The following is a 10,821-nucleotide window of genomic DNA, read 5'->3' as shown; positions in this document are numbered from 1 at the left end:
CTGTACACCTTATCATTGGAGTTTTACACAGCACTGACTCCAATTTATTACTATGACCTTGACAATGACTGTCAGGCAGCTAACATCCTTGCTGGGAGAGGGAGGAGACTGGGATAAATGGAGAGAGAATGAGATGGGAAAGAGGATATCTAGTCAGTTGCACAATAATGCATTCAACCAAAATGTTGTCTTCCGCATTTAACCCAATCCCTCTGAATCAGAGAGGTGTGGGGAGCTGAGAGAGCGAGAGGTACTGAAACAGAGGGAGGGAGAGAAAGAGAAGTCTGACCCATATTTACTGTACATGGATAAACCACACCCCTACTGTGACCTACCGTTGCCCGAGATGCTGAGGTCATGTGTGCGGAAGCTGTCCTGGACGTGTGACAGTGACAGGGTGGTGTGGGCCAGGAGATGGTATTTCGGTCCCCTGCGAACAGAACACATGGCAGAGGCACTGGTGAGCTGTGTGACTGTGGGACTAAATACACACGTCAGTGTGTACGTCAGTGACTTTGTGTGGGTGTTTCGCTGCAGGACTGCATACGTGTGTCTGTATGAATGACTCTACACTACATGCCTAGAAAGGCGTCTCAGGGTGTGTGAATATCACTCCGGAAGTAGCGTGTGTACACAACATAAACACACTCACACTACTGTGGGTAGAGGCAGCAGCAGTGTGGCTCCTCCGTTGCTGATGGGGCTGCAGGCTCCAGGGTCCATGGCGACGCGGAGCTTCTTCCCTGCCGAACGGCCCAGAGAGCTGCTCAGTTTGCTGGCTAGTTTCCGAGGCGTGCTCCCTGTCGAGTAGTCCTCCTCTGAACAGCAGCTGTACAGCTCCACGCGGAGCTCAAATCCCGGGCTGGCCTCGCTGCTTGACACGGCAAACACATATGGAGAGATACACAGTTATACGTGCATAGAAATGCATGCACACACATGCACACAGCAAAAACAAATATATACAAACACACACAGTCACCAAAAACACATACTTATACATACACAGAATGTACACCGAGGGTACAAACATTAGGAACACCTTCCTAATATTGAGTTGCAGACCCTTTTGCCCTGAGAACAGCCTCAATTCGTCAGGGTATGGACTCTACATGGTGTCAGAACCGTTCCACAGGGATGCTGGCCCATGTTGACTCCAATGCTTCCCACAGTTGTGTCAAGTTGGCTGGATGTCCTTTGGGTGGTGGACCATTCTTGATACACATGCGAAACTGTTGAGCGTGAAAAATCCAGCAGCATTGCAGTTCATAACACAAACCAATGCGCCTGGCACCTACTACCATACTAAAATATTTTGTCTTGCCCATTCATCCTCAATTAGTGAATGGCACACACACAGTTACTGATACAGGATTTCAAAAATATATCCATTATCTACCTTTATCTTATCTATCTTTATCATACAATCATGACATTAAATAAACATGCCCTTATACAGGCTAAACAACACTCTCTATATGAAAGAAAAGACAGCAAGGCTGTGTTTACACAGGCAGCCCAATTCTGATATATTTCCACTAATTGGTCTTTTGACCAATCAGATTAGCTCTTTTGCCAATAATTGTGTAAACACAGCCTTAGATACAACACAACACAAATAGGACTTACAACACTATGGTGTTGTCAAAGCAGATGTCGGTGAGTGTCCGGTCCACTATCACCATGTCTGTGTCGTGGATCTCCGCCCCCACCTGGAGCAGACAGAACACTGCACACCGATGCAGCTCTGAGAGAGGTAAAGAGAGACAGACAGAGAGAAGGGAGAGGTAAAGAGAGGTAAAGAGGGAAGGGGGGTCAGAGAGAGAAGGGAGAGGTAGAGAGAGAAGGGAGAGGTAGAGAGAGAAGGGAGAGGTAGAGCGAGAGAGAGAGAGAGAGAGAGAGAGGTGAGAAAAGCAGCATGTGGAAGACATTTGACTAGATTTCCCCACTTGAGAACTCCTCTGGCACCATCTGCACCCTCTGTGGATGTTTTAAACAGACGGAGGCTACAGAGTGAATGATTGGAGGATTGTGGGTTTGGCTGTCACACTGGACAGACTGGGAGGAACAACACCAACTCTAGCAGCTGTTGTACTTGGACAGCCGCACTGTGAGAGTCTGGCCTAAGTAGCTTTAAGAGTGTTCTGCAGCACGGTGTGTGAGTGTATCATTTTACATTAAATGTATTTGGGTGTGTGAGTGTGTCATTTTACATTAAATGTATTTGGGAGTGTGAGTATCATTTTACACTAAATGTATTTGGGAGTGTGAGTATCATTTTACACTAAATGTATTTGGGAGTGTGAGTATCATTTTACACTAAATGTATTTGGGAGTGTGAGTATCATTTTACACTAAATGTATTTGGGAGTGTGAGTGCGGGTGTGTGAGTGCATGCATGCATCAAAAGCACACACTCTGTCCTTGCCATCTTGGGCTTTCTTATCTTCCCACTGCACTTAACAACCTGCACTAATTGCCTCATTAAGCTCCACCAAGACTCCTGTCCCCGGAGTTCATTAATATGCATATAGATCTATTATCTATATGCATATATATTATCATGCAGACCTCACCTAGGAGTCGGGTTTCAGACCTCACCTAGGAGTCGGGTTTCAGACCTCACCTAGGAGTCGGGTTGCAGACCTCACCTAGGAGTCGGGTTGCAGACCTCACCTAGGAGTCGGGTTGCAGACCTCACCTAGGAGTCGGGTTGCAGACCTCACCTAGGAGTCGGGTTTCAGACCTCACCTAGGAGTCGGGTTTCAGACCTCACCTAGGAGTCGGGTTGCAGACCTCACCTAGGAGTCGGGTTGCAGACCTCACCTAGGAGTCGGGTTGCAGACCTCACCTAGGAGTCGGGTTGCAGACCTCACCTAGGAGTCGGGTTTCAGACCTCACCTAGGAGTCGGGTTGCAGACCTCACCTAGGAGTCGGGTTTCAGACCTCACCTAGGAGTCGGGTTTCAGACCTCACCTAGGAGTCGGGTTTCAGACCTCACCTAGGAGTCGGGTTTCAGACCTCACCTAGGAGTCGGGTTTCAGACCTCACCTAGGAGTCGGGTTTCAGACCTCACCTAGGAGTCGGGTTTCAGACCTCACCTAGGAGTCGGGTTTCAGACCTCACCTAGGAGTCGGGTTTCAGACCTCACCTAGGAGTCGGGTTTTAGACCTCACCTAGGAGTCGGGTTTCAGACCTCACCAAGGAGTCGGGTTTCAGCACTTTCTTTTTTTTACCATAACATTTTGACCTTAAACCATAACACAGCGGTATCAAAAGAGCACCTAGAACTACAATTACCAGATCCTACGCAGATCCAGGCCTCTTTGCTGCAGTAGCACAGACAAAGACAACAGAACAGAAGAGGGCTGTCTGTGTAGCAGGTTTCTAAGCCAGAGGCCATCATACCCAATCACTTACTGTAGGAATGTCTGCTTGTCAGTGAGCTGCTGACTTTACAGAGGGAAAAATAGAAACGTACATACATTTCAATAGCCGTATAGAAGTTAAGTCTTTTTAAAAGAGCATGAACTGTTATGCTCACATGTTCAGTGCTTCAGTTCTTATACGTTAAGAGTTCTCTTTCCCAGGGCCGTATCCACAACGCGTCTCAGAGTAGGAGTGCTGATCTAGGATCAGATCTCCCATCTGTCCATGTAACGTTATTCATTATCATCTAAAAGATGAAACTGATTCTAGATCAGCCCTCCTACTCTGGGAGGCTTTGGGATACCACTTTACCCAAATTCTAATCGATTCACATGGCTTCACTCACTCAGTTGACTCGCATCACATCTCTTCACACAAAATCAAAGCGATGGATAATAGCACATGAATCATTGATGAGTCTATTCACACCAGTTCTAGCACACTGACATGAATCATTGATGAGTCTATTCCCACCAGTTGTAGCACACTGACACAAATCATTGATGAGTCTATTCACACCAGTTCTAGCACACTGACACGAATCATTGATGAGTCTATTCACACCAGTTCTAGCACACTGACTCCTCACCTCCTTTGTTCTTGAAGTACTCTGTGTCTTTCCACATGAGAGGGATCCGTAGGTCTGCAATGACAAAGGACAGTCAGAGTGACAGTGAAATCAGTCACAAATGAGAGATATACACAAGCACAAACTCGTACCACACACACAATCATTTATCTCCTCCACCATGCAGTCACTGTCATAATGCCACTCGCCGTGTGAGTGTGTGCGCAAGCTTTTGTGTATGATGAATTTCTGTACAGTGGATGTCTAGTCTAACTTAGCCCATGCTCTGAACTGAGCTTACTAGCTAAATGGCTTCCTGTCTACCCAGTCAATCAATGATAAGTCACAACTTCTGTTCATCAACTCAACAACTCCCTTTGTGTGTGTGTGCGTATGCGTGTGCCCCTCCAGCTGTGAGCAGTCCGAAGCAGACAGACAGACCTCAGAGCCCTCTGTCTTCCTGTCCTCCTGTCCTCCCACTGAGCCAGCGCAGTTCATCATAATCCTTTAATTACCTCGTTTCTCCTACTCCCACCCTCATCATTTTGTTTAGTTTATTATGATCCCCATTAGCTTTTGCCGAAGCAGCAGCTACACTTCGTAGGGTCCACAAAAAACATGACAAGTAACAAAACATTGATAGACAAGGAAAGTCACACAAATGTAAAATACAACAATATCCAAACAATGCAACTAAAACATTATACAAACAATACAACTAAAAAATTATGTGTGTGTTAGAGTGTGTGCCCTCACAGTCCCTGCCGTTCCATTAGTTGTTTTTTTAATACATTTTTTAAAAGGTCATTTTGCTGTTTGCTTGAGTAATGGGAGATGGAAGGGAGTTCCATGCGATTATGGCTCTGTATAAAACTGTGCGTTGCTGTCATTTCCTTTTGGACTTGGGGAATGTGAAGAGACCCCTGGTGGCATGTCTTGTGGGGTATGTACAGTGAGGGAAAAAAGTATTTGATCCCCTGCTGATTTTGTACGTTTGCCCACTGACAAAGAAATGATCAGTCTATAATTTTAATGGTAGGTTTATTTGAACAGTGAGAGACAGAATAACAACAAAACAATCCAGAAAAACGCATGTAAAAATGTTATAAAATGATTTGCATTTTAAAGAGGGAAATAAGTATTTGACCCCTCTGCAAAACATGACTTAGTACTTGGTGGCAAAACCCTTGTTGGCAATCACAGATGTCAGACGTTTCTTGTAGTTGGCCACCAGGTTTGCACACATCTCAGGAGGGATTTTGTCCCACTCCTCTTTGCAGATCTTCTCCAAGTCATTAAGGTGTCGAGGCTGACGTTTGGCAACTCGAACCTTCAGCTCCCTCCACAGATTTTCTATGGGATTAAGGTCTGGAGACTGGCTAGGCCACTCCAGGACCTTAATGTGCTCCTTCTTGAGCCTCTCCTTTGTTGCCTTGGCCGTGTGTTTTGGGTCATTGTCATGCTGGAATACCCATCGACGACCCATTTTCAATGCCCTGGCTGAGGGAAGGAGGTTTTCACCCAAGACTTGACGGTACATGGCCCCGTCCATCGTCCCTTTGATGCGGTGAAGTTGTCCTGTCCCCTTAGCAGTAAAACACCCCCAAAGCATAATGTTTCCACCTCCATGTTTGAAGGTGGGGATGGTGTTCTTGGGGTCATAGGCGGCATTCCTCCTCCTCCAAACATGGCGAGTTGATGCCAAAGAGCTCCATTTTGGTCTCATCTGACCACAACACTTTCACCTAGTTGTCCTCTAAATCATTCAGATATTCATTGGCAAACTTCAGACGGGCATGTATATGTGCTTTCTTGAGCAGGGGGACCTTGCGGGCGCTGCAGGATTTCAGTCCTTCACGGCGTAGTGTTATCAATTGTTTTCTTGGTGACTATGGTCCCAGCTGCCTTGAGATCAATGACAAGATCCTCCCGTGTAGTTCTGGGCTGATTCCTCACCGTTCTCATGATCATTGCAACTCCACGAGGTGAGATCTTGCATGGAGCCCCAGGACGAGGGAGACTGACAGTTCTTTTGTCTTTCTTCCATTTGCGAATAATCGCACCAACTGTTGTCACCTTCTCACCAAGCTGCTTGGCGATGGTCTTGTAGCCCATTCCAGCCTTGTGTAGGTCTACAATCTTGTCCCTGACATCCTTGGAGAGCTCTTTGGTCTTGGCCATGGTGGAGAGTTTGGAATCTGATTGATTGATTGCTTCTGTGGACAGGTGTCTTTTATACAGGTAACAAACTGAGATTAGGAGCACTCCCTTTAAGAGGGAGCCAGAAATCTTTCTGCTTGAGAGGGGGTCAAATACTTATTTCCCTCATTAAAATGCAAATCAATTTATAACATTTTTGACATGCGTTTTTCTGGATTTTTTTGTTGTTATTCTGTCTCTCACTGTTCAAATAAACAGTACCATTAAAATTATAGACCGATCATTTCTTTGTCAGTGGGCAAACGTACAAAATCAGCAGGGGATCAAAAACCTTTCCCTCACTGTATGGGTGTCTGAGCTGAATGTTATTTGATTATGCAGACAATCTGGAATTTGTCACAGTATTCCTCAAAAAAACTAGAAGAGAAGCAGTTAATCTCTCATCAACCAGGAAAGACTGGCATGCATGTTGTTGATGTTAGTTCTCTATGTGCTGTTAAGGGCAAGGTGGGCTGCTCTGTTTTGAGCCAGCTGCAGCTTTGCTAGGTCTTTCTTTGCAGTACATGACCATATTACCAGACAGTTATCAAGATAGGACAAGACCAAAGCCTGAACAACTAGTACAGTTGACTTTTGTCTAAAAAAATATTTGTATAACAGACATGATAATTGACCATCTAATGTTATACCTAGGAGTTTGGCTTCCTCAACTTGCACAATGATCACACCCTTTAATGAGTAGGAGTATGTTTACATGCAAACAATAATGAGACTATTGTGGATAGTCAGATGAATATAATAGTTTGATTAAAACGTGTAAATGCTTTGGAAGAAGAATTCCTTAATAATCCTGTTTACATGGACACATCTGAAATCAGGCTACTTGATGGCACTCTGATCAATGCCGAAAATCGGCAATCAAACTAAACACTCTACCACAGCGACCATGTTACTTTTGGGAAGCCTACTTGATTCTGAGTTCGGATATAATATATAATGTTGGTTTGTGAAAACTACTTCTAAGACACGTACATTCAGTTGTTCCAAACTCACTTCACTCGCGCTAAAGAGGGAGATTTGAGCTCCCGGTGCTGGCACATGAGCAGATCAGATACACCCCTGGAATGCCCATTAAGATGTTTACACGTCCTGATAATTCTAAATATTGCCCAGAAAAACAGGTGTTTTAATCAGCAGATGCTTATTTCGATTTTGACCATACGCCGATTTAGATAAGTAGAATAAGGCGTTTACATGACTATTGCATAATCTGCTTACTGGCATAATCAGTTGAATATCGAATTATTACTGTGCATGTCAACATACTACATTTTTTGGAATCAAAATACACATTTCAGTGAGCTCACTGGCTTTGGGTGCTGACATGAGGGGGTGGAATCAGCCGCATACATACTCATTCTAGCTTTGTGTAAGATCAGTGGCAAATAATTTGTAAAAATAGAGAAGAGTAACGTTCCAAGGCAACTGCCCTGAGGGACACCGCACTGTACATATCTGATGTTAGAGAAGATTCCATTGAATAATATTCTCTGTTTTTTGGGGGGATAAATAACTCTCCAACCATGTGATGACAGGTGATGTAAAGCCACAGCAAGTTTGTTTTTTCAATTTATAATCAATAACATCAAAGGCTGCACTGAAATCTAACAATATTGCTCCAACTTATTATCCATTACCATTAACCAATCATCAGTCATCTAAGTCAGTGCAGTAGTAGTTGAGTGCCCTCTATACCCATGATGAAAGTCAGTAGTTAACTTGTCTGAAGAATAGCATTGTATTTGGTCAAACACAATCCTCTCCATCAGTTTACTAAGAATAGGCAGCAAACTGATTGGGCGGCTGTTAAAGCCAGCAAAGGGTGCTTTACTATTTTTAGGCAGTGGAATTACTTTAGCTTTCTTCCACGCCTGTGGACACACACACTCTAAGCTTTGGTTAAAGATGTAGCAAATAGGGGTGGTAATACGGCTCAGTTGGTAGAACATGGTGCTTGCAATGCCAAGATTGTGAGTTCGAGTCCCAGGACCATAAATATATAAAAAAATATATATGGACACCTGACTAAGTCGTTTCGGATAAAAGCGTCTGCTAAATGACATATAAACTCAGCAAAAAAAGAAACATCCTCTCACGGTCAACTGCATTTATTTTCAGCAAACTTAACATGTGTAAATATTTGTGTAAATAGTCCGATGATGCTATGACACACCGCCCCAGACCATGATGGACCCTCCACCTCGATCCCGCTTCAGAGTACAGGCCTCGGTGTAACGCTCATTCCTTCGACGATAAACGCGAATCCGACCATCACCCCTGGTGAGACAACACCGCGACTCGTCTGTGAAGAGCACTTTTTGCCAGTCCTGTCTGGTCCAGCGACGATGGGTTTGTGCCCATAGGCGACGTTGTTGCCGGTGATGTCTGGTGAGGACCTGCCTTACAACAGGCCTACAAGCTCTCGGTCCAGCCTCTCTCAGCCTATTGGGGACAGTCTGAGCACTGATGGAGGGATTGTGCGTTCCTGGTGTAACTCGGGCAGTTGTTGTTGCCATCCTGTACCCGTCCCAAAGGTGTGATATTCGGATGTACCGATCCTGTGCAGGTGTTGTTACACGTGGTCTGCCACTGCGAGGACGATCAACTGTCCGTCCTGTCTCCCTTTAGCGCTGTCTTAGGTGTCTCACAGTACAGACATTGCAGTTTATTGCCCTGGCCACATCTGCAGTCCTCATGCCTCCTTGCAGCATGCCTAAGGCACGTTCACACAGATGAGCAGGGACCCTGGGCATCTTTCTTTTGGTGTTTTTCAGAGTCAGTAGAAAGGCCTCTTTAGTGTCCTAAGTTTTCATAACTGTGACCTTAATTGCCTACCGTCTGTAAGCTGTTAGTGTCTTAACAACCTTTCCACAGGTGCATGTTCATTCATTGTTTATGGTTCATTGAACAAGCATGGGAAACAGTGTTTAAACCCTTTACAATTAATATCTGTGAAGTTATTTGGATTTTTACAAATTATCTTTGAAAGACTTGGTCCTGAAAAAGGGACGTTTCTGTTTTTGCTGAGTATATTGTAACACAGTCTGCTACCATTCTCAACAGTTTCCCATCAAGCTTGTCTATACCTGGTGGCTTATTCTTTTTTATTTCACCTTTATTTAACCAGGTAGGCAAGTTGAGAACAAGTTCTCATTTCCAACTGTGACCTGGCCAAGATAAAGCAAAGCAGTGTGACACAGACAACAACAGAGTTACACATGGAATAACATGGAATAAACAATAAACAAGCCAATAACACAATAAACAAGTCAATGACACAGTAGAAAAAAAGAAAGTCTATATACAGTGTGTGCAAAAGGCATGAGGAGGTAGGCAATAAATAGGCCATTGGAGCGAATAATTACAATTTAGCAGATTAACACTGGAGTGATAAATGAGCAGATGATGATGAGCAAGTAGAAATACTGGTGTGGAAAAGAGCAGAAAAGTAAATAAAAACAGTATGGGGATGAGGTAGGTAGATTGGGTGGGCTATTTACAGATGGAATATGTACAGTTGCAGTGATCGGTTAGCTGCTCAGATAGCTGATGTTTAAAGTTGGTGAGGGAAATATAAGTCTCCAGCTTCAGCGATTTTTGCAATTCGTTCCAGTCACTGGCAGCAGAGAACTGGAAGGAAAGGTGGCCAAATGAGGTGTTGGCTTTGGGGATGACCAGTGAAATATACCTGCTGGAGCGCGTGCTACGGGTGGGTGTTGTTATCGTGACCAGTGAACTAAGATAAGGCGGAGCTTTACCTAGCATAGACTTATAGATGACCTGGAGCCAGTGGGTCTGGCGACGAATATGTAGCGAGGGCCTGTCGACTAGAGTATACAGGTTTCAGTGGTGGGTGGTATAAGGTGATTTGGTAACAAAACGGATGGCACTGTGATAGACTGCATCCAGTTTACTGAGTAGAGTATTGGAGGCTATTTTGTAGATGACATCGCCAAAGTCGAGGATCGGTAGGATAGTCAGTTTTACTAGGGTAAGTTTGGCGGCGTGAGTGACGGAGGCTTTGTTGCGAAATAGGAAGCCGATTCTAGATTTGATTTTGGATTGGAGATGTTTAATATGAGTCTGGAAGGAGAGTTTACAGTCTAGCCAGACACCTAGGTATTTATAGTTGTCCACATATTCTAGGTCGGAACCGTCCAGGGTGGTGATGCTAGTCGGACGGGCTGGTGCGGGCAGCGAACGGTTGAAAAGCATGCATTTGGTTTTACTAGTGTTTAAGAGCAGTTGGAGGCCAGTTGGAGGCCATCATTATTGATGGATAACAATAGTTTTTCCACCTCTCCCACACTGACTTGACCAAATTCAAAACAGCATTATTAGATCTTTTATACAAAAATATGATGGTTTACTGTTCAAAGTTGTCATTTCATGTCTGAGTTTTTCCACTTTAGTAGTGAAATAGTCATTGAAATGATTGGCTATATCAAAAGGTTTTGTTATAAATGACCCATCACCTTCAATGAACGATGGAGATGAATTGGGTTTTCTGCCCATGATATCATTTAAGGTAGTATTTTTCCATTGTGTTTTATGTCATTTATCTTTATTTGGTAATACAAGTTATTTTTCTTTGTGTTAAGTTT

General features: G+C 44.2%; 1 protein-coding gene across 8 annotated transcripts in view; it reads right to left on the bottom strand.

Annotated features, from left to right (window-relative positions):
* The window catches only part of rtkna (rhotekin a), a 118,183-nt gene that overhangs the window by 8,952 nt on the left and 98,410 nt on the right, over positions 1-10,821 (bottom strand). For 7 of the 8 annotated variants that reach the window (XM_082968686.1, XM_014172451.3, XM_014172448.3 and 4 more), the window contains exons 4-7: positions 4,019-4,072; positions 1,630-1,747; positions 653-874; positions 336-430 (exon numbers count right to left, since the gene is read on the bottom strand). In XM_082968686.1, coding sequence (XP_082824812.1) covers positions 336-430; positions 653-874; positions 1,630-1,747; positions 4,019-4,072 — 489 coding nt within the window. The remainder of the gene's footprint in view (positions 1-335; positions 431-652; positions 875-1,629; positions 1,748-4,018; positions 4,073-10,821) is intronic. The other variant, XM_014172450.3, reaches the window with a different exon arrangement.

The sequence above is a fragment of the Salmo salar genome, chromosome 24, assembly GCF_965601325.2.
Source record: "Salmo salar chromosome 24, fSalSal1, whole genome shotgun sequence".
NCBI classification, from domain to species: Eukaryota; Metazoa; Chordata; class Actinopteri; order Salmoniformes; family Salmonidae; genus Salmo; species Salmo salar.
This window is presented reverse-complemented; position numbering and strand designations above follow the sequence as displayed.